General features: G+C 37.4%; 1 protein-coding gene across 1 annotated transcript in view; it reads right to left on the bottom strand.

The window, feature by feature from the left end:
- MYOF (myoferlin) overlaps positions 1 to 23,218 on the bottom strand; it is a 98,439-nt gene that overhangs the window by 44,713 nt on the left and 30,508 nt on the right. Inside the window, exons 6-22 of the mRNA XM_034430423.2 lie at positions 22,850 to 23,010; positions 21,528 to 21,656; positions 19,969 to 20,034; positions 19,828 to 19,878; positions 19,175 to 19,205; positions 16,789 to 16,904; positions 14,405 to 14,531; positions 11,996 to 12,099; positions 10,815 to 10,883; positions 10,683 to 10,726; positions 9,039 to 9,121; positions 7,170 to 7,208; positions 6,118 to 6,242; positions 4,992 to 5,108; positions 2,772 to 2,949; positions 1,858 to 1,982; positions 1,280 to 1,386 (exon numbers count right to left, since the gene is read on the bottom strand). Coding sequence (XP_034286314.2) covers positions 1,280 to 1,386; positions 1,858 to 1,982; positions 2,772 to 2,949; positions 4,992 to 5,108; positions 6,118 to 6,242; positions 7,170 to 7,208; positions 9,039 to 9,121; positions 10,683 to 10,726; positions 10,815 to 10,883; positions 11,996 to 12,099; positions 14,405 to 14,531; positions 16,789 to 16,904; positions 19,175 to 19,205; positions 19,828 to 19,878; positions 19,969 to 20,034; positions 21,528 to 21,656; positions 22,850 to 23,010 — 1,672 coding nt within the window. The remainder of the gene's footprint in view (positions 1 to 1,279; positions 1,387 to 1,857; positions 1,983 to 2,771; positions 2,950 to 4,991; positions 5,109 to 6,117; positions 6,243 to 7,169; positions 7,209 to 9,038; positions 9,122 to 10,682; positions 10,727 to 10,814; positions 10,884 to 11,995; positions 12,100 to 14,404; positions 14,532 to 16,788; positions 16,905 to 19,174; positions 19,206 to 19,827; positions 19,879 to 19,968; positions 20,035 to 21,527; positions 21,657 to 22,849; positions 23,011 to 23,218) is intronic.

Here is a 23,218-nt window from a genome sequence, read left to right on the forward strand (position 1 = left end):
TTGTTTTTAACCAAGTTGAAAACTTGTAAACCGAGTTGAAAACCAAGTTTAGTTTTCAAAACAACCAGGTTCAGAGAGCACCATGGACTCCATAATGTTGAGGTGACCAGCTGATGGAGGATGGAAGGTTGGAGTTTCTCTAGTTTGTAATTTCCTTAAAAGGATTGTCCTTGTGTTGTGCTGTGAGCTAGTGAGGAGGCTTTGATTTTGATGGAATTGCAGGGGCCTTTGTCTGAGGCAGGGAGGATCAATTTGGGCCTCATAGAATTAGGCAAAGAGATGAACTGGGTTTGATCCTGCTCACATCTAAAAGTTTGGTGGGAAAGAGGGTGAAGCCTCCATTTTGTTTGTCAAGATTTATTTTCTCACATATTAAAGCAAATCATTAACAAATCTTATTTTTCAATTAACACAACTAAACATTTTAAACAAGTATTTCCCTCAAATCTGTCTATATAACTATGCCATTATCCCCAAAAACCCGTTACCTTAAACTAACCAATTATCGATCCATTTTTCTCTTTCATTTGCCTAGATGGATATATTTTAACAATATAAAGCATACAATTATATTAAACATTCCAAAGATATTTAATTTCAACATACCCATTTTATTTCTAACTATTAGACTCCAAATTTATACTCTTTATTTCTATTATTAAACCTACCTTATTTGCTTTAATATGTGACCGGAGCAAAAGCTTCGTTTTGAAAAGATGTGTTTTATGTTTTTGTTTTAAAAAAATAAAAAAAATTATTCAAAAAAAAAAGATTTATTTTCTCTACAATTATCTTCAATAACAGTTGTTGTCTTTGGAGTTTTTGTTTCAAGTATCTTGCTGGCTTAAAAAGGAAGATATAGATAGTAAATGTGTCCGGGTAGGAAACATTGAACTAGTTGCGCTTCCAAATATCTAGCACATTGCTTAAGCATGGTAAGAGCTCAGTTGTATCTCAACATTGGAATAGATGGTCCTCTCTTGACACCCATAATGTAATTTTTGAGGGGATGTCCTTTTTCATGTAGGCTGAGACAAACTATTTGGCCCAGAATCACCTAGGTTTCATGCATAAAGAGGATTGGAACTCACAGTCTCCCAGTGATTGGCCTAGAGTCCCCCAGCTGGCTTTCATGCCTAAAGCAGGACTAGAATTCACAATCTCCTGGTTTCTAGGCCAGCACTTTAACCACTAGACCAAACTGGCTCTCAGGTACAGGAATACTTAGCAATCTTAATTCTGAGGCAGCCACAGAGAAGAAAGATACAGGACAGCTTACCTTAGGTCCACTATAAGTTCATCGATCAGCTTCAGCCATATCTCTGCCAATTGATTTTCTGCCATCTTTGCTTGTATTCCTGATTTTAAAGCTGTTAGGTTGGCTTGCTAGGAAGGGAAAGAATTGAATAGCCAATGCCAGCTTCATTTTTATAATTCACCAAAACGACTTTGGAAAGACCTCTCATAGTTATTTAAGTTTATTACAAGCATTGTGTACATCTCTATGTAGGACAGAAATCAGCAAAAATTAAGACCTTCAATGGTTTTCCCCTTGCCTGAAATCTTACAAGATTTCTATGATTCATACTTGATGGAAACTCTGAAATATCACAAAATCTCAGTTAGAATGTTGGCATTCTTGTGTATAGTTTAGAAATATTGTGAAATTATAATAATGTAACTGGGGATAGCATAGCTATTTTAGAGGTAACAGACAGCCCATAAAGATAAAGATGCTGCATTACCAGTCTATTTTTAGAAACTGGATACAAATCTAATGCTGGAAATTCATAATACATGCATTAACATTAAATAGTTAATAATAAAAACTGATTAAAATAGTCCCAAACTACTTACCAATTTTACTATCATGGCAAGAATCAAGTTTAAAGTATCCAATCTGTGACTTATGTCCTCCCAATAAGAAGTCAATGTTACTACTGGCTTTGTGTTTGCCCATGGTAAATAATAATAATAGTTTCCTAGGATGAAACATTGATAGATGAATAGTCATTTATTTATTTCATGAGATTTATATTCCACCTTTTCTCAGGAGCTCCAAGTAATATACATAGACAGCATTTCTTTCTCGAGTTTTTCCCGAGAACAACTTATGTTGGCCTGAGAGAAAATGACTGGCCCCTGAGCTAAAAGTTGAAATCCACACATCTTTAAGGTGTGGGATTAAAGAAACGCTAGCCTAGCTAGAGCATTTAGATTTCCTGAAGTTTTCTCATTGTAAATTTGACCTGCAAGCACTTTTCAAGATCAACTAAGGTTATCTACAACTAATATTGTAGCTTAAAAATAGGAAGCAAATAACGAAGTATCAAATGGAAAGACAGAGGGGGGGAGGGAGGGAGGGAGAGAGAGAGAGAAAGATATATTTTTCATACAATTTAGGGGGTGTAGTCAAAAGTCAAGATGGTAGCCAAAACTATGTCATCAAAACATTGCCTGCTTTTTTGACCATAGCCCTGAGTTACGTAACAAAATGTAAAAAACATTTCCTCTTTAAATAGGTCACCATGATAGTATCAGTGGTGGGTTGCCCCCCAGTTCGGACTCGTTCTATAGAACCGGTAGTAAAACCAGAGGGAGGCTCCGCCCACCGACTCCAAAGTCATCAGAACGCTTCTGTGCATGCGCAGAAGAGTGCACGTGTGTGTGTGTGAGTGAAGCAAGTGTGTGCGCACGCGGCCCCATTGCAAACCGGTAGTAAAGGTGAGTAGAACCCACCCCTGGGTAGGATCCCCAACCGCAGTACTCACCATCAAAAATGGCCCGGCTGTATTGGGTGGTTGATGCCAATGGTTTACAGGTGTTGTCAAATTTATTGCCATAATTGCCAATGCTAACTTCAAACTGGATGGGCTCTCCAATATCTTGCAACATGGTGGCAGAATGAAACACAGCACAGAGACTGTATTTTCTTCTGCGCTGGTATTTCTAGAAGATCAACAAACATGTTGGTTTACTTATATTACTAACTGAATCTTACCCTAAGGTTTTAATGGATTAATTATTATCCATTAGCAGGATGCATAACATTTGCGTAGGCGTGGTGATGCAGTGGTTAGAATCCAGTATTGCAGGCTAACTCAATGCTCACTGCCAGGAGTTCGATTCTGACTGGCTCGAGGTTGACTCAGCCTTCTATCCTTCCAAGGTCCATAAAATGACGACCCAGATTATTGGGGAGAATATGCTGACTATGTAAACCCACTTAGAGAGGGCTATAAAGCTCTAGGAAGCTTATATACATCTAAGTACTATTGCTATTATGTTGGGGCCATATTCAAACATATAAATAATATGGGGCCTTATGTATGAGTGGTATAGAAACATAATTTCATTTAATTTAAATTAAATCATAAAAGTTAAAATAGTTGAATATAATAAATATAACTACCTATTGTGTTATTTAATGTTATTTAATGTTTTTATTATATTATTTTATCATCTTAAAAGTTATAACCTATGTAGCCTTGTCCACAGAGTTGGTAAAAAAAGTCAAGGTGGTAGCCATGGTTATATGAATAGAGTCTCACCCCTTTTTTCATGCATTGTACATGCTGCTGCCATTTTGGTTTCCTGCAGATGCCCTTATACAGGGCAGATGAAAACTGCAGTTCTAGAAGGGTATGCTAAGAAAATACATTGTAATTCTTAACGCTGCTAAGCAAGCAGGTAGAATGTCTCACATGATTTGTTTTGACTGCAATAAATTGTAAGTGTATTTTTAGCACTTCACTGTGTTCTATATTATCTATCTATCTATCCATCCATCCATCCATCCATCCATCCATCCATCCATCCATCCATCCTGACCTCTACAGTCCAATAGTCAAAATAATAACAAGTTAAATTATAATTCACTGGAAATTTTAGCAGATATTAGGTGGTACATCTGATGCTTTTCCAGGCATACATACAGTACTAATTCTTCAGTTTGTTCACACTTGTAATCAGTGGTGAAATCTAAAATTTGTTACTACCGGTTCTGAGGGCGTGGCTTGGGGGGGCAGGTAATGTGACTGGGTGGGTGTGGCCATTTTTTTTTAACTTTTAAAACCATTTTTTCTACAACCTCTTCGGCGAAGAGGTTGTAAAAAATGCTTTCAAAAGGCTCTGACGATCCCAGCTGAGTTGCCTGATTGGCAGAGGCTTTTTAAAAAAGCCTCTGCCAATCAGGCAACTCACCTTGGATCGTCAGAGGCATTTAAAAGAAAAAAAGGATTTTTTTTCTTTTAAAAGCCTTTGACGATCCCAGCTTTTTCAGCAGAAGAGGTTGTAGAAAAAATGCTTTTAATAGTAAAAAAAAAAAGGCTCTGATGATTGTGTGGCTCAGCTGGGCATGGGGGGGAGGGGCAGGGATTTTTGCTACCGGTTCTCCGAATCACCCGCCTCCATCGCTACCGGATCGGGCAATCCGGTCCGAACCGGGAGCATTTCAACCCTGCTTGTAACACAGTACATTTTGATGTCAACCTTATACCTCTGATGGGATGGCTTGTAGCCCTGGTAACATCAGGGATATGCCTGTGTCATTTTCTTGGCAAAAACAAGAAACAATAACTGTGTTGTTTTTCTTCGCAAAGCTTGGTTTTGCTGTTTGAGCTTTGAGGAGGTTACTCATTGTCGGAAAAGGTTGACAGGATAAGAAGATCTCATCTCCGTGCCATCTTTCTCCACGGTTCTGGGTATTTTGATAGTTTTAACATTTTAATATCTATAGTTTTAAAATTTGAATTGCTTTTCTATTTATCACTTTATGATCTGAAGCTGCATAGAGTCATCCTATCGGGGAGATGGGCAGCAACTAAGTTTAATTTTTTAAAAAAATTTCCAATCTAGTTTATAAAAGCTTATAGCCTGGGATTTTCTGATGATGTCTAAGCGCTAGTCTGTTCCAAACAAGACAGATCAGCTAGAATAGATGATGCTTCTTCTGATGATAGCTGTTTACTAAGAAACAAAATGCCACTTACCTCTACAATTAATACATCATCGCTGGGTATAGTTTCAATTTTATTAGCATGTGGTTTGCTATCGAGCACTGTAGAAAGTTCGACCAGGATTCTGCCTCTGTAAGAGACACCTTCTCCCTGCAACCCAAGCAATTTACTTCAATGTAGAGTTAGCATGATATTCTACATTACAAACGCAGCACCATATTCTTCAACTGACATATTGAATCGGAATAAGAGTTCTTTTGTTTATAATTACATTGACAATCTGCCATTCCAGCATTGCTATTGAACCCAAGAAAACAGGTTTCAACATGTGTTTGTAAGATGGGAGGTTTTTTGAGACTTTAAAGGTTTAAAAGAGTCTTGAATTTTGGTTTATTTAAAAATAACCTTCTTCTCCTGGTTGTGTTAACCGCCGTATATTATAACTATCTCCTGAGTTGCTGTTTGTGGAAAGCAATGGGAAGCCTCTTGTGTGCTGCCCTCTGGCTCTTATAAATAGGTACAGAGAAACTTGTCAAAGCAACAAGTTTCTGTGTGCATATATGTACACATATATGTATATGGGGCTTGAAGAGCATTTGCAAACGTCAACTGGTACAAAATGCAGCTGCATGAGAAGTAAATGGTGTCAGTTACTTGGCACATGTTACACCACTACTTCAGGGACTGTAATGATTGCCAGTATGCTTCTGGGTGCTGAATAACAGAATAACAGAGTTGGAAGGGACTTTGGAGATGTTCTCCTCCTACTCCATGCTCAAGCAGGGGTTGGCAACCTTAAACACTCAAAGAACCACAAAGGTTCTAACTAGAAGCCCCCTGTTCAATTCTGAAGTCCGGTTCCCCCATTATAGAGTCTTCTCCTAGTGAGGCATCCTTTTTCCTCTTCTGACCGGAAGTCCGGTTCCCCCACCATAGAGTCTCCTCCTAGCGTGGTATCCTTTTTCCTCTACCTGTCCTAACTGAAAGCCCTATCAATTGTGGAGCCAACTGGCGAGAGGGACCCACAGCAGAGGGATGAAAGAGCCACATGCGGCTCCAGAACCGCAGGTTGCCAACCCCTGCCCTTTCCCTACCGATTTGTGAATGTGAGCGCACATTTAGAAAAAAAAAATTTCTCTAGAAATATTCAAGAACCAACCTTTCCATAATTTAGCTCATCATATGGGTCTGGAAATCCAGTGTATTCTCTTGGACTTCCATAAAGATTCAGGTAACAAGGCCCAAATGTTGGTAAGAAGCCCACTTCAGTTTCTCCAGTATTTGCTAATAAGTAAACATCATGATTAGGAGACATTAAGGCTCACAGTGTGATAACTGAATCTAATTACAGCAAGGTTAAATGTTAAGTATTAATGGTTAGTAAAATGAGAACGTTTTTTTTCTGTTTACATGGAGAAAGTTTAAATATTAATGACTATTTCCATCTATATATATATAGCCATCCCAATCTATAAATTCCAGCTGTATGTCTGAGGTTGGAAAGTGGCAGCCACTAGGCCAAATCTGGCCACACAAGGAAGCCCATTGCAAAGTATCAGTGACTGAGCAAAATCATGGCATAAACATGATTGACTAACTATCTTATGAACAAGGACTCCTTTATTCATAGACTTGCCACAGATAAAATCCAAGTCCCCAGGATCATAGAGCTGGAAAGCCCATTTAGCCCCAAACTCATTGATATGTGTCTAAGCAGTCTCAGCAGCTGGCTGGATGAACTGGTTTTCCTGGCAATTCCTTTATTTTGCATTCATTTTCCTCCAATTTATATTGCAATGTATTTTCTGCAAAACCACACCATATTATGGCTGGGCTATCCAATATTATACTGGGTCACCTTTGATGGTTAACACTGTTCATGTGTTTGTACTTTCACTGAGCCAAGAGAAGCGCTGAGATTTAAACCACCAACCAGCCACAGCTCCTTAAGCAGCAGAGATATTGTACAGCCAGATTGCTGAAATAATAATTGCACTAAAACTCTGATATACAGCCATGCAAAAGGCAAAAGCATTTTTTTTTGTCAATTATGCCAAGCTGATTAATGTTATTTACACAAAGATAAATGTATTGCTGCAGCCATTAATGCAACTTTAAGCAATAATTTGGGTAACTCTTTTGATTTGAAAGAAATATTACTTTGGACCAAAGAAAGCAAATCATATTACATTCCAAGATATGATTATGAACCTTCATATGATGAAGCCCCAGCTCCCGAAGATGAAAGCTCTGCATTTTATAAAAAGACAAGAAATTGCTTAGCAAATAAGACAATGTATTCAGCAAATATATTAAACATTTTACTCAAAATTAATCTTAACAAATTGGGAGTGTCAAAGCTCATAAGAACTTAACAAGAGCTACACCAATTAATTACACTACCCTTTTCCCGAAAATAAGACATCCCCTCAGTGGTGGGTTTCAAAATTTTTTACTGTGGGTATGGCTTGGTGGGTGTGGCATGGCTTGGTGGGTGTGGCTTGGGCATGGCAGGGAAAGAATACTGTAAAATCTCCATTCCCACCCCACTCCAGGGGAAGGATACTGTAAAATCTCCATTCCGTCCCCAATCCAGGGGAAGGTTACTGCAAAATCCCCATTTCCTCATGATCAGCTGGGACTTGGGAGGCAGAGAATAGATGGGGGCAGGGCCAGTCAGAATTTTTACTACCGGTTCTCCAAACTACTCAAAATTTCCGCTACCGGTTCTCCAGAACTGGTCAGAACCTGCTGAAACCCACCTCTGCATCCCCTGATAATAAGCGCAATCGGGCTTTTGAGCGCATGCACTAAAATAAGCCTCCCCGAAAATATTTAAACTTAGAGCTGGAAATCAGGTAAGATGGCAAGAGGAGCCCCATCTTGTTCCATGCACCCCAAAATAATAAGACCACCCCAAAAATAAGGCCAAGTGCTTATTTTGGGGTTAAAAAAATATAAGACAGAGTCTTATTTTTGGGGAAACATGGTATCATTATGGAGATAACCATACAACTGTACATTATGTTGTCATGACTACAATAAATTGGACAGTGAGGAGCACCTCAAAATAATCCTATCTCATCTTTTTAAATGTAAAGTGTCCCTAGCAAGGTTATCCACAGAACACTACAAAAAGTAATAGTACTATTTCCTACTATGTTAGATTTGTTGTTGCTACTATTGTTTTACTTTAAAAGACTCACCCATTAACTTAAACAAGAGATAAAGTATGGACAAGATTGAACCACCACCACTAGCTCTATTCTGAATGGCTTAGACAAATGACAGATATTATGAAGTAAGAAACATTCAATCAAATCACATACAATTTAAAACAGATTTCAAATTATTTCCATGAATTGGAACAGATTTCGTATGACTACCATTTATACAGAAGAACTAATGTAATTAACTGTGACAAATAAAATATGTAATCAGTATGCCTTTTCCTCAAGAATAAAAATTTCAGATTAAAAGAAAAGCAATCCTGCTAAATAGGAATCAAAAGGATAAGCTAAGAAACAATGTTAAGTATCCATCTGATCAATGATAATACAGTATTTTATGCACACAGACACACACACACACACTCGCGCACACCATGTTTCTATATAATGGAGAAAGCCTGCATATTAACTCTAGAAAAACAACACTTAAAAATAATTGTTTGATTTGATTTAGAACTATATCTTGCTTCTTTCTGTTTGAAATGATATATTTCTAATAACTATTTAGCATACACTAAATAACAATTCTGAAATAAAATCAACACACATCATTTGCAGTGCTAAATTTAGCCAAGCAAGAACATTAAATGTCATTCTGAAAAGATAAGAGAACCAGTAGTATTTTATTTAAAGAAAGAAGTCCATCATGTGCATCATACTAATTAGCATGATTAATCCAGTTTAGACTTGTTCATATTAAATCTGGATAAACCAGAGCAAAATTCCCTTTGTCCTGCACCATATCTAAGGAAATACCACTGATTCTCCTTTGTGTTCATTGTCTTTCTGCTCTGAGTTTGTAATAGTTATTTTGAGGAAACATCTACTGTAGGAAAAGAGACTGGCTTACCTTCAACTTCACCACCAGAGGCAGCTATTTTGGAAAGGCATAAATATGTAGTGCCTACAACATCATTTTTTGTAAGACGATCCCTGTATTTAAATTCATCAATATTCATTTTAAATACACATTATTTTTAAATATTGTATCTCTAATAGTCCCATTTAGAATACTATGTATCTGTCCTATTTCCTTGTATAGTGTGAAATTCTGAGTGTTGATTATATAAACAGTAACTATATTGGTTAGCAAGACAACAGTATAGAAAATGCATATAGCTAGTATCTTACAGATGTGGGAAGTTTTCACTTCCACTGATAGCCAGCAGAGGGCACAATGTGCAATCTTCAAAAAGAGCATATCACCTACAGTATTTCTTTTAGAGCAGGGATTTATCTCAGTTCCTTATTCCCCACAATCTGAACTATCAACTACAAATAAGCACAATTAACCACAAAACTATCCAAATATTTGCTGATAAAAAACTCAAGGCTTTACTCTCAGTTACTCATGCCCTGGTCACCTTCTGAATGGATTACTGCAATGCACTCAAGATGTGGCTGCCCTTGAAGAATATCTGGAAACTTCAGCTGGTGCAAAATATCGTAGCGTATGCAGTTAGTTATCCATGCTTCTAGAATTGGACATGTTACATCACTATTCTACAAAACACACTGGTTGCGAGTTTGTTTCTGGATCCAATTCAAGGTGTTGGTTATGATCTTTAGAGCCCTAAATGCCATGGGATCAGGTTTTCTGAGGGGCCACCTCTCCTTGATTACATTGACCTGTTCCGACCTGGGTCTTGTCAGTCAAGGAGGGAAGAGAGTAATTTCCAATGGTGGGCTGCTGCATGGTCGCAAGGATTCGGGCGAACCCTTAGCTCTGATCACTGGCTGGGCCTGCCCACCCGCCCCTGTGCTATGCTTTCCATTTATAACTAACTTTCTGGCTCGTTGGCTGGCCCAGCTGTGATCCCCGCCACCCCTGCTATACTCACCGGAGCTGCCTGAGTTGATTAGGAGCATGTTTGAAGCTCCGTTTCTCTCCCAAAGGGGCGTGTGCTTTCACAACCAGCGAACCCTTTGCTTAAGTAAATGCAGCCCACCTCTGGTCATTTCTGCTGTAGCACCCTTGCTTTGAAGCATCATCCCCTGTGAGATGAGATTGTCCCCAGCCATGTTGGCTTTCCAGAAGGCTGTTAAAACCAGGTTTTGTCACTGAGCCTGGGGAATCCCATGGAAGTTAGAGCCCTGTTAAATGGTTGCATTGTGTTTACGTTGAACGCATTCTCTTGCGTTTTTCTTAAAGGTTTTTCACTATTTTAACTGTAATTTAGTGGTCTTGTTTTTTTAATCATTTTGAATTTTTTGTTTTTGACTGTCTGTGCTGCTCTGAGTCACAATGTGAGATGAGTGGCTATATAAATTTAATAAATAAATAAAGTTGGCCAGTGACTGAATGAAAAGAAATTATGTTGATTTTAAGGCAATTATTTTAAGACAATTTTGCAAATAAATGGAACTAAACTTTGCATTAGTATTGCTTGCGTAAACGTAACAAAAATATGTACAGCTTATGCAAAAATATTTGTTCTCAGAATTCTAACAGTTGCTTTGTAGAAGACTGACTACATAACAAGGAAGAGCTTACCAATCATATACCATCAGCCTTATTTTTTCACACATTGAGGGAAACTAGAAAAAAGAAAATTATGTTATTTATTGAAGTCTTCTTTCTTAAATACGAAAGCCTAATTGTATAATAACATACTAAAGAACAAACCTTGATTTGAAGATTAATAAGCTGATTCCATTCGGGATTAGCATTTTTTTCAATTATATTGGTGCAAACCTGCCAAAGAAAAAGTCCATTTCTATTTAAACCAAATCAATTCTATTTTTAATCCTTACTCTTTATTATCCACAAAGATATGACTAGAATTGCTCATCCTGTTAATGTTAGCTAACTCAGAGCCTGGAGAAAGACCTCATGCACTTAATTCTTGAATGGCAGTAGGGCAGGACTGATTCAAAGGGGAAAATGTCACTAGAGTGTGTGTAGTCCTGCAGATAGCACCAGCCCAGAACTCCATGGAGCAGCCTCTCCTGTCTTGAACTAGCATAAGTAATTGATCCTGAAAGAGACATCTTCAGTTTACAAGGTGCTCAACAGATATGAGTTGTATGTGCCTTAAATGTTCTGAATCAAACACTGCCCTTTGAATATGAACAACTCTACATATCTAAATATCAACTTAACTATCCTCAATCTGATCCCCTCCCCATCTTGGTTAAATTGTAATTCTTTCCATTTTGTGCAACAAGGACTAGGAACGCTAGAAGTTCCCAACCAACCCATCTAAAGGATAGATCAAGAAGAGAAAAATTCTGCTAAATATTGCAATACAACAGAGTTAAATCTTCTCAGTTCTTTTCCAGCATAATTCTAACGAGATTGGTCGTGCATGAGTTGAGCCTTACTTCTGTTGTATACATGGATACTATCATGTACTTTTCTCAGCCACAATTTGCAAAAAATCTGATAATGTCTTTTAGCGGGATAATTTTTGACTTCCCAGTTTACCCCAAAGCCTTGGTATTCACTGGCAGTCTTCTATCCAAGTAAATACCTTAACAGACAAGATATTTTCAAGCAACATAAAATACATATATTTCCATATGATTTTTTTTTCTTTTTGTAGTTAAAGGTTAGTAGAAATACTTAATTCTGCTCAATTCTATGTATTTAATATATATGGTAACACACGATGATTTCCCAAAAAATATAAAAATATAGTATTATCAAATCAATCATACTTTGTTCATTTCTAAATAAATTTAATTGAATCCAAACCACAATAGATTTTGTTATTTGATCTCTGTGAAAACATATATATCCAAGAGCAGTTATCAGACACTTTATCCATGGCTATTTAGTACAATACAGTTATTAGCACAAAATACCTTTTTTCCAGCAAAGCAAACTTCCACAAAGGGATCCACAAGGTTTTTCTTGTCGGCTTCTCCTCCAAATATTTCTTTTACAGTCTGTGCAAAGGCATCATCCACTGGACAGAAATTTTTAAAACAGAGAATGAAAGAAGTTACTTTCTATTGCTCAAAACTTGCAGCCATGATTATATATTTCTGAACGTGCAAAATGGTGTCATTGAGCACTAAATGCCACAGATGCTTAAACTATGCAATAAATCAGTGGTTCTCGATCTTGGTTACTTTAAGATGTATGAACTTCAACCCCCAGAATTCCTGAGCCAGCATACTGGCTGGGGAATTCTGCAATTCCACACATTTTTAAGTTGCTAAGTTTGAGAAATACTGCAATAAAATATTACAGTGGGCAGTGCTTGTTGCATTGTTTTAGCAGCTGCAGCAGCACCAATTCTATTCCATTCCCTCTTTTCTTTCCCCTCCAGCATTAAAGCAGTATCCTCCTTACCCATTACACTTGCTCAGTTTTGAAATAAATGTTCATTATAATTTAAGAAAGAACCTATTGAGAATTTCCAGTTTCTGTTGCTTTCTCTGTTTCCTCCTTTTTCAGCTTCTTCACCTCTTTGTCCTGACTCTTACTGGCAGGTATCCTTTTGATGTTAACTGTCCAAATCAATGACATTGCATTTTTGCCAAATGTCATTTTCAGCTAATCTACTTGATTCCTTTCCTTTTCTGTTTTTTCCCCAGTCACCATGATCTGATTTCCCTTCCCTGCTTTCACCAAGGCACCCTATCGCTACTGCCCCCTAATAAATGTTTTGTTCCACTTATTATTACAGACTAGTGGTTCTGAGTTTTTTTCTTTTTAAGATTTTTTTTCCAGATACTGAAGCTCAGTAATTCTGCCTCTTTGTACCTTAGAGTGGTTCACTTATACAGGTGTATTAGGTGGATACGACATTGCAGAATTATGATTGGAAAAAAAAATCTACTTTTGGGATTTGGCTCAGGATGCCATCTGGTTGCCAGTTGATTTAGGACCATCACATGCCATACTGCCTACGTTTGAGCCAGCATTAGACGGAAAGCAAATTTAATTAGATAGATTTGGTTTAATCATGGTCGATAGGGAATGGGGAAAACTGAAAGTACAGGGAAATACTGTTCTTTCAAATTTAGGGAGAGAAAATTGTCATCACTAGAGAGAAGGCTTACATGTCAGCTCCCACTTATTGTTTCAACTTTTCAATTCCTTTTTTACAATTATAGTGGTGAAAGTGCTGGCCTAGAAACCATGAGACTGTGAGTTCTAGTTCTGCCTTAGATATAAAAGCTGGCGAGGTGATTTTGGGTCAGTCACTCTCTTTCAGCCCAACCCACCTCACAAGGTTGTTGTGGGGAAATAGAAGGAAATATGTTTGTTCCCTTGAGTTACTCCCTTGAGTAATAAAGATAGGATAAAAACATAATAAACAAAGAAATTAAAAAAAACATGCAAAGATGGCCAGGCCCTCAACCATTCCCCTCAGAAACTCAAGAATCAAACATAACAAATGTTACCATGACTAATGTGTGCTATTATGGTAAATTTTGATATCCTTTGAAAAAATAAATACTTTCCCCCATTCTGGTTCCTGAATTACCCTGCCACCACTTTATCCCAGAGCTTTATCTGGGCTGTATCCCTTCAAACAGCAATTGAAAATTCACAAAGCTGAACATTCCACATAAAGATCTTTTTACATGAAATATTGATGTCGGGTTAATAAACCTAATCTTCTTCTACACATGCTTAATTGATCACAGAGGAAAACTTGTTTGCTAAACAAAAATATTTACAGGTAATATCAATCTCCTTTTGCCTTCACTACGTTTCCACTATTTGTAGATGGAAAATCATAAGAAAACTGCAATGTTTTGTAGTCCTATAATGGTGTAAACCACTTTGCATCATAACCTGTCCAATGTGGGCTATGTTCCAATGGTGGATTTCCCCCGGTTTGCACCGGTTCTATAGAATCGGTAGTAAAACCAGCAGGAGGCCCCACCCACTGACCCCGAGGTCACCAAAATGCTTCTGCACATGCGCAGAAGAGTGCGCGCGCGGCCCTGTTGCAAACCGGTAGTAAAGGTAAGTAGAACCCACCCCTGCTATGTTCCCTTTAACAAAAACTATGAAATACCCCTGGATACAGCCAATTTTGAATCTATAGCAATATTACAGAGGTTTTCAGCTGAAGACTAATATGGAGCATTCTAGATGCAGGTTTACTTTATTCTGATTTGGGGGCCTTTAAAGTCAAATATTACTATTAGCAGCAGCAGCAGTAGAGTTTAAGAAATCTACAACTATTTCTCTCCAATTTTCAAACATAGTAAACACACTCATTTTTCCTACTATCCAACTATGATACATACTCTGAGGAATATCTTCAGCTCTGTAGATTTTAAGAACAAAAGTGACCCATCGGAGGGCTATTCCAGCTGGGAGCAATAGGTTGGTTTCCACATCATCATTTTCATTCTCCCGTTCTCTGTTTTCCACCTGTTGGGAACATATTTGAGTGTTATTCTATTCTTTTTTTTTAAAAGCAACCTTTCTTCTCAAGCAGTTAATATCCCCAAAGATTGCAAAGTTATGATTTTTCCTGATTAGAGGAAATATGCTCAGGTAGTCCTCAATTTACGACTACAATTGAGTCCAAAATTTCTGTTGTTAAGCAAAACAGCTGTTAAATGAACTTTGCCTCATTTTCAACTTTCTTTCCACAGCTGTTAAGTGAATCACTGCAGTTGTTAAGTTAGTAACATGGTTGTTAAGTGAATCTGGCTTCCCCATTGACTCTGCTTGTCAGAAGGTCACAAAAGGTGAATAACATGGTCCCAGGAACTGCAACCATCATAAATATGAGGCAGTTGCCAAGCATCTGAATTTTGATTCCGTGACCACGGGATGCTACAATGGTTGTAATTGTGAAAAACGATCATAAGTCACTTTTTTCAGTGCCATTGTAACTCTGAATGTCACTAAATGAACTGTTGTAAGTTGAGGACTACCTATATATCTCTTCCATTCTCCTTTCTCCCTACAAAGTGTATTGTTCCCCCACCAGCACCCTGCCAATTAATATAGGCAGGTCACTATCAATAAGGCATGAATACTGCATGATCATCTGAAATAATTTAGAATAATGCCAAGCAAGGGCCCGAGATATTTCTTAACCCTATTAATTTAATTTCATATATCAAACTGGTTTAGGTTTTGGCTATCACAGCAGTATTTTTGGCTGTTTTTCTGAGATTGTTGCAAATAATAGCATTAGTAAGTATCAATAGCATTTAATGATCATTGGAAATATATTAGTATCATAGGTAGCTAGAAATGCACTTGAGCAATTAGTCATCCTTTCAGTATTCTCCTGTCCTCCCAATGTTTATACTTTGTAAATAATGGCATTTGATAATGAGTTCTGGATAATAATATCTAATTCCTGCTTTAAACGGAACTTTTTAAAAGTCAGGATAACAGGTGACTACTCTTCTACATTTATTTATTTGCTAAACAAAGTTATATAGCTTGTTTCCATATTAACATTACCTTTGACATTGCAAAGATATTCTGCATCCCCATTTAGTTTCTCCATCCTATTTAAATATTGAACTTCTAAAGGAATTTTTCACTGAAAAGACAGCTTCAGGACCTTTCATTGGCTGTCACTGATAATATGAATACTATCTGTGAATACTATTTATGAAAAATATGAATTTCCAGATCCTAATTTGTACATAGTGTAGTTTATGCTGCTCAACTTTAGCTAAAACATGATTAGTTTTTAGTTTTTAAATATGCAAAATACATTATCATCATAAAAAAATACAAACAGCCAACCTACAATAGATTCTTTATTCATTTTAATCTTGGAAAATTTAAAGATCAGGCCAAATAAGATACAGGGATAAGCAATGTGCATTTATTTATTATATTTATTTTATATTTCTATTTTGGAGATCACATTTCTCATTAACAGGCCGACTTTGGGAAGTGTCTTAGATATCAATATGCACAGAAATATTTCCACTGATGCCCATCACACTACCTATTCCTTTTAAATAAAATTATTTTTAATCAAAATATTTATTTCTAAGAGTATGCCTAGATGCCACAAAAACGTGTCTAAACTTCATTGTTTGTCTAAGAAAAGGAAAGTATGTGGCTGCCGTCCAGTATTTTATTTGGAAATATATCTGACATGCCAAGAAAAAAGATAAATAAGTTGTCTGCAATTACAGACTTCTTGAGGGCTGGAGATAATGGTAGAAATAATCTCATTTGTCTTCTTTAAACAGTGATTTCTAACTAAGGCAGATTCAATCACAAAAAAGTTGACCTTTTTCAGAGAATGCTTATGAAAATTGTGTCCAGACATGAGAATGTTGTAGAGTGGGAATCCTTGACAATCCCACAAAATATTCTCATGTTCTTTTGCAACTGAATGAAACAGCAGGAATAAAGCAGCATTACGAGGAAGGAGAAGTTGGACCCAAGAGATGAAAATGTGAAAAAGGTTAAGGGGAGATGTACCTTCAAAAGGCAGTGGTGTTGAAGGCCATGGAAGAGAGGTTATGCGGCAACAGAGTGGAAAGTAGCGGAATAAGCAGAACTAGGGAAAAGAAACAAAGGGTCAGCAGGTTCATTCTTTGAGTGTTTTCTATCATTAAACGTAAAGCCTCACACAGATATTAAAATGAAGTATCCAATCTAAGATGTATTGGGGGGGGAAAAAATGCACATCTAAACTTACAGGTGGCTCATCTCCTGTTCCAAGAACAAACATGCTGACTTTCAAGTAGCCTTTTGGGCTTGAATTGGTGTCTTCAGGGTCATTCAAAAGCAGCCATTTTCTCATGACTGCATGGCCTGAAAAGCAAAAGAACATTGAACATGAACACTGAAGCGAAGTCACAAATCATGTTTACATGATTTTTTTTTAAAAGAGTGGAGTCTTTTGTAAGTTGTGATGGTGGGAAAAAAGAGTTTCTTCTGTTGCTCCTGCTGCTGATATGGGGAAAGGAAGATGTGAAACTGGAGCTGGAACTGGCTTCAAAGGATGTTATGTTGATTGCTTGTATACTTGGATGTACAGTATAAGAGCACTAGGCATGCATTTAAAAATAAGAGCAAAATTTTCTCTTGGGTGAGTGCTGGTTCTATGCTGCATTGATCAGATTAAACCAGAAAGGAGAGGTGAGTTCCACTGTCTACCTTTGGTTCAGTGGTGAAATTCAATTTTTTTTACTACCGGTTTTGTGGGCATGGCAGGGCAGGGCAAGGATACTGCAAGATTTCCATTCCCACCCCACTCCACTGCAAAATCCCGATTTCCTTCCCACTCCTGGGGGAAGGATATTGCAAAATCCCTATTCCCACCCCATTCTGGGGCCAGCCAGAGGTGGTATTTGCCGGTTCTCTGAACTACTCAAAATTTCCGCTACCAGTTCTCCAGAACCTGTCAGAACCTGCTGGATTTCACCCCTATTTTGGTCAACGATGAACATAGGTGATTTTTCCAACATGGAGATTTGTGTAGCCATAGTATTTACTTGTTTTCTTTTGGGGAGGAACCTCATGCTGATTATTCTTAATTCATTTTGCCAGCACTACTTCCAGCGATGCTGATGGCCATGACTTCTTACAGCCAGCACTTATTAACTGCACTTATTAACTGCTTATTAACTGCACTTATTAACTGCTTCACTCTGCATACCCTCTCCATATTTGTTAGCGTGATTTATATCCATCACAAGGCTGGAGAAAGAGTGCCAAGTAAATTAGGAAAGATCTCTTCCACGCCATCAACCTGGCAGGCTATTTTTAGACATAGGCTTAATATATTCAGAAGTAGGTCAAATGAATGTACATTCCTACACAGGAACGTAGAAAAGTAATGGGATAAAGAAGGAAGATGTGTCTGATGCTTCTCCTCAATGCACTGGGAAAATAGTCTTCTGCTTCACTTCATGCCTGTAACCAATCAGCTAGCTATCTTACAACTTGGATTAATGCTTTCAGTAGAGTGGTACACACATCTTTAGAAGCAGCTTGAGGAGTCATAGGTATGGAGTATCTGGTACTTAATATCTATCATTCAGGTAACTTAAAAGTCAATTAAATTCAATGGCTCAAACACATACCACAACCAAGCAACTCATACTACCATATGTTAAAAGAGAAAGACTGATAGTTGATTTTCCTACCAGCAGTTTTATTAACACACACTACATTTTTATGAGTGAGCATAAAATCTCTTTTTCCTTCAAAAAGATTTACTTTTAATGAATAACTATAAATTGCAATTTTAGTGTCCTGCTGATAAGTGTAACATCAAAATGGACTGGACTACTGTAATGCTCTCTACATGGGGCTCCCCTTGAGGAGCACCTGGAGGCTCCAACTGGTCCAGAATGCGGCCGCGCGGGTGGTTACGGGAGCGACATGGCGCTCCCATGTGACTCCCCTCCTGCATGAGTTGCACTGGTTCCCGGTGGTCTTCCGGGTGCGCTTCAAGGTTCTGGTTACCACCTTTAGAGCGCTCCATGGCTTAGGACCGGGGTACCTACGAGACCGCCTTCTGCCACCAATAGCCTCTCACCGACCAGTACGCTCCCATAGAGAGGGTCTTCTCAGAGTGCCGTCGGTCAAACAATGTCGACTGGCGGCCTCCAGGGGGAGAGCCTTCTCTGTGGGGGCACCTGCCATCTGGAACGAGCTCCCCCCGGAGATACGGAGGATCCCGGATCTGCGCACTTTCTGCCGCGCCCTCAAAACATTCTTATTCCAGCAGGCTGGTCTGGCCTAACCTCCCTTTTTAATTGCTTTTAAATTGGTTTTATAATTGGGGTGTTTTAAATCTGGCCAAAGTATTTAATGTATTTTAAATGGTTTTTAACGTTTGTATTATGTATATTTTACTTTTTGGCTGTTCACCGCCCTGAGTCCTTCGGGAGTAGGGCGGTATATAAATTTAATTATAAATAAATAAATAAATAAAATATATCCCTTCTTTCTGTGGTTGAATATACAGGCTGGATCAAGTCTTAAATTTAGCCCCATCCTAGTCAACGCATCTATTACTAGATATGATGGTTAGTCTCAATCAACCTAAGATATTTTGCATGAAGATTACTTACCAGGTTCATCATAGACATAACCAATATCAATCTGTAATAGAAATATATTAATATTATCGCCTTAGAGTTAATAATAGGGTAATCAAATAAAAATAACAGATTACATATGTGGCTTTAAAGCTCATTTGCGTTCAGTCACAGATCTGAATGCTCTTCTGCCACATGTAGTACAGGATCTAAATTTAAACATGTGTAATTAAAATATATTTACATTAAAAGTAAGCCATACTCAAACTAAAGCTTTATGGTGGCTACACAAACACAATCAGTTGCAACACCAGTTATAGATATTAACCTTTTAACATCAATATGCTTAATGCTGAACCCGGATTTTGCTTCTTGTTCTTAAATCCAACGGAGTATTTTCACATTAATTCAGGCAGAGATAATACTTTACAGTTATCAGAACTGGATAAATAATTTCTAAGCCTGAGAAAAGAAAATGAAATAAAAATTTGGACTATTTTTTTCCATTTCTTTCATTCTAAACTGGCAAGAGGAAATCTATTCACACATTTACATTTCCAAATTTTTTAAAAAGCAGATATTGCCTTGAACAGATGCCTTTAATAGGATGTTTTGATTCTTTGTCTTTTAATTTCATGTTGTGTAAGCTCCAAATGAATTTATGGCGGAACATCAAGAATGCTTACCTTAAATTCCCCCATTAGACTATCAGGACGCAAAGAGTAAGAATCATAAACCTTTAAGGAAATGAAAGAAGTAGAATAAGTTATAACTTTAACTTAACAAAAAGTAAAGTAATAATAAAGACAATCGTTCATTTGCCTTACCCGAATGCTTATGGTTTCATCAAATAGCTCTGAAGGCGTCATATTGTGTATGTTGTAGAAAAATATCTGTTAGGAAAGGGAAACAGTTTTAGACTAAATCTGCAGGAAAAACTGGGGTGTAACATAGAGGTTTTTGATGGTTACCCTATTAAAACAAATGAGATGTCAGTATGTGGCCAAGCTCTTGAATTCCATTGTGTAAAAGAAGTGGCAGAACCTGGGAGTGGAGTTAAACGAGGGATCAGCCTAGAATCTCTACATAACCACTAGCGGACTAACTCCAAGCCCCCTTGAATTCTGTTGGCCCTTATCTAACTCCATGCAGGTGCTAAGAATAGTCCTGTACATAGGCATGAGTAGCAATAAATCAATTTAATTGGACCTTCATCTATGGACCTGATCTTTCAGTCCTGACCCATGACATGCCACAGGGAGGTTGAGGAATATTCTTCTGTAAAAGTTCTAATTAATTGATTAAACATTTTTTCCAAAGATCCTGCTGCATATGAATATTCATAGACAAACATATATATGGGTGGGGAAATAATACAGAGTGGGTGGCCACATGTATGTGGAAACTTTCTGTTTTCCCTGTTGGGGAATGCATGCTTAGGGAGGACACCTCAGTTATGTTAAATTATGTTGAGTTTACAATTTTTAGTGTTCTTGTTATCTGAACTTGACCCCAAACTTTGCAATTAGTGTCTGGCAATCCCAGCACCAGTGGCTCTGTAAAGATGTTGGATAGCTACTGTACAGTAGCCCTGGAGTCTCAGATAATCTACCCGGTGTACACACTATGTACTTTGTAATGTAATAAACTTCGAGAATAATCTTGAGGAAGAGGCAGAAAAAAGAGGCATTAAAACCACAGCCAAGGAAATGGTCAGATAAGAAAAATCTGGATCAGGAATGGAATTTGACAAAGCATTTTTGATCTGACCTTCTCTAATTCTCTGCAGAATAAAGGCGGCCAGGAAGGTGGGGGGGACACATTCAGAGTTGCAAGTTTCTGTCACTGTAAACTTATGATAAAAGCAGTTTCAGCATACATGATTTCAGAGTTAATGTTCATCTATCTTTTGGAGCTGACAGAAATATGCTGATTCATGAGGACATTTTACATAAATGATAACTTTGAACCAGCACAGATTATTTCACTTTTAGTCATGTGTCTGTTACTTACACTTAATCATACTTATTTACAGTAGATACTTTCACCTCATTAATCTTAGCTGATCAAAAAAGCCTTGTAGGATAAGAACTAATTTGTATATTGAGAGGAGACTATCAGGAACTGTAGAAGTCACTAGGATACCAAAAAAATATTTCTGAAGGGATGAACAGCAACAATTTTGTACTATTGCTGAAAAGAAGAAACATATGTGGACTTGAAGGAGATTTTACTAATCATACTAAACTATGCATTAGTTTCACAAGATTTACTTCCAAATTGGCATTCCAAAGGTTATCTGCATGTAATTACCATTTTCATAATGGTAATATAGTAGCTAAACTTATAAAGTATACAGTAGTTTTGTTATATATATTATACTTACCTCATCAAAATAGGGATTGTTTCCTGTTTTAATTCTTGTTCTGTGAGACTGGCCACAAACATGTACTTTTACAACTGGCTTTATATTATTCCCAGACAACTGACGTCCTTCAATGACCCTAACACGAATCTGGTAACAAGTAATACAATAACATATATTAGATGGGTGACATTTTCTATTAATTGGCTGTTATCAATTGAATGCGCCTTGAGTGCTTTCCTGTTAAATAAATTAGAATGGGATTATCAGTTATTGAATTATAATGAACAACATTCTGTTTCATTAGTTCCAAATAATACACAGAGCCGAATATGAAAAGCTCATCCAAGGAATTTATGTTCATGAGGAACCTGATCATGGTATATCTGGAGTAGCCCCAGGCATAGAAGGAGAAGGGCAGCTATCTCTGCAGTTATGAAGATCTAGGTGCATATCACAATCTATCATGCACTAGAGTCATCAAATCATAATTAAGCCTCAGGACATTCTCAAAAGCAGAATAGTATGATAAAGAATACCAAGAGGACATTAGAAAAGATAATGGATGTGGATGGTGCTCTCCTGGAGCACACCTATTATGAGAACTTCCACTACATGTTTTTAAAAATCCAAGTTTCCCCAAAGAATTAAAGAAATGCCCCTCGATGAATACTTAATGTGGCCTTCAACAACATACTGCCTTCTAATATATACATTCTCCAAGTTGTACTCTTAACATGTTAGGAAAGGGAACAGTTTGGAGAAAGTTCATTCAGATACTGCATTTTTTTAAATACAACAGTATTTTCAGTAATCTTGATTTTTTCATTTAATAATAACAGAGTAATTTACAGCCACTAAATAATTTGTAAATTTTATGCATTGAAATACATTTTTCTTAGAAGGGATCTATTCTCCAGACTGTCACAGGGATCTATGTCACAAAAAGGTTAAAAATCCCTGATTTAGAGACTAATGCTTCAGTATTTTTCATAATTAGCATAGTGGATTTAAGTTACTTGGAATGCAACAAGAATTCCCAGTCTTTATTCTTAAGTTCTCAAATTTATTTATACACTCCTTTGTTGTTATGAACTGGAGCCAAAAACATTACACCAGGGAAAAGAATCTTCCAAGATTTAAATAACAGCTTGTGGAAGAGATTTCTAAATAGAAAATAAATATGTTGCCCAAACTGTACTAACCACAAACCTTTGCCATATATGTAAGAAGTTGGCTACATGTAAGAATACATGCTTCATTGTACTCAGTGGGGCTTACTCTCTGGTAAATTATTAGGGTTAGGATTACCGTATTACTGATAAAATTCATTATTTTCCAACCTGGAAATCTTGAGGTTTATTAGAAAGCACCCTGCGATTTTTCTTTCCTTTGGTAATATGCCGAGCAAGTTGAACTTCACGGGAACCGCTTGGACCCTTTTGGGGGAGAACTCCAGTTCCACCATCGGGCATACCCTCCTCACCGCCATCTTCTTCACCATCTATCAACAATTTCAAGCATTACTATCCTCGAAAGCAAAGTAAGAAAAACTCAGAGTGAATGAACCTGAAAGATCCCGGCACTAATATGGACCTCTGAAAGTGCTATCCCCAGGGCTGAAGAAAATGAGATGGATAAATCATGAAATGGAGCCACCTTAAAAAGATGGAAGATACCAAAGGATCGTGAGAATAGCAGCTGATTGCAGA

This window comes from Pantherophis guttatus, chromosome 6, assembly GCF_059756535.1.
Source record: "Pantherophis guttatus breed Tessera chromosome 6, ASM5975653v1, whole genome shotgun sequence".
NCBI lineage: Eukaryota > Metazoa > Chordata > Lepidosauria > Squamata > Colubridae > Pantherophis > Pantherophis guttatus.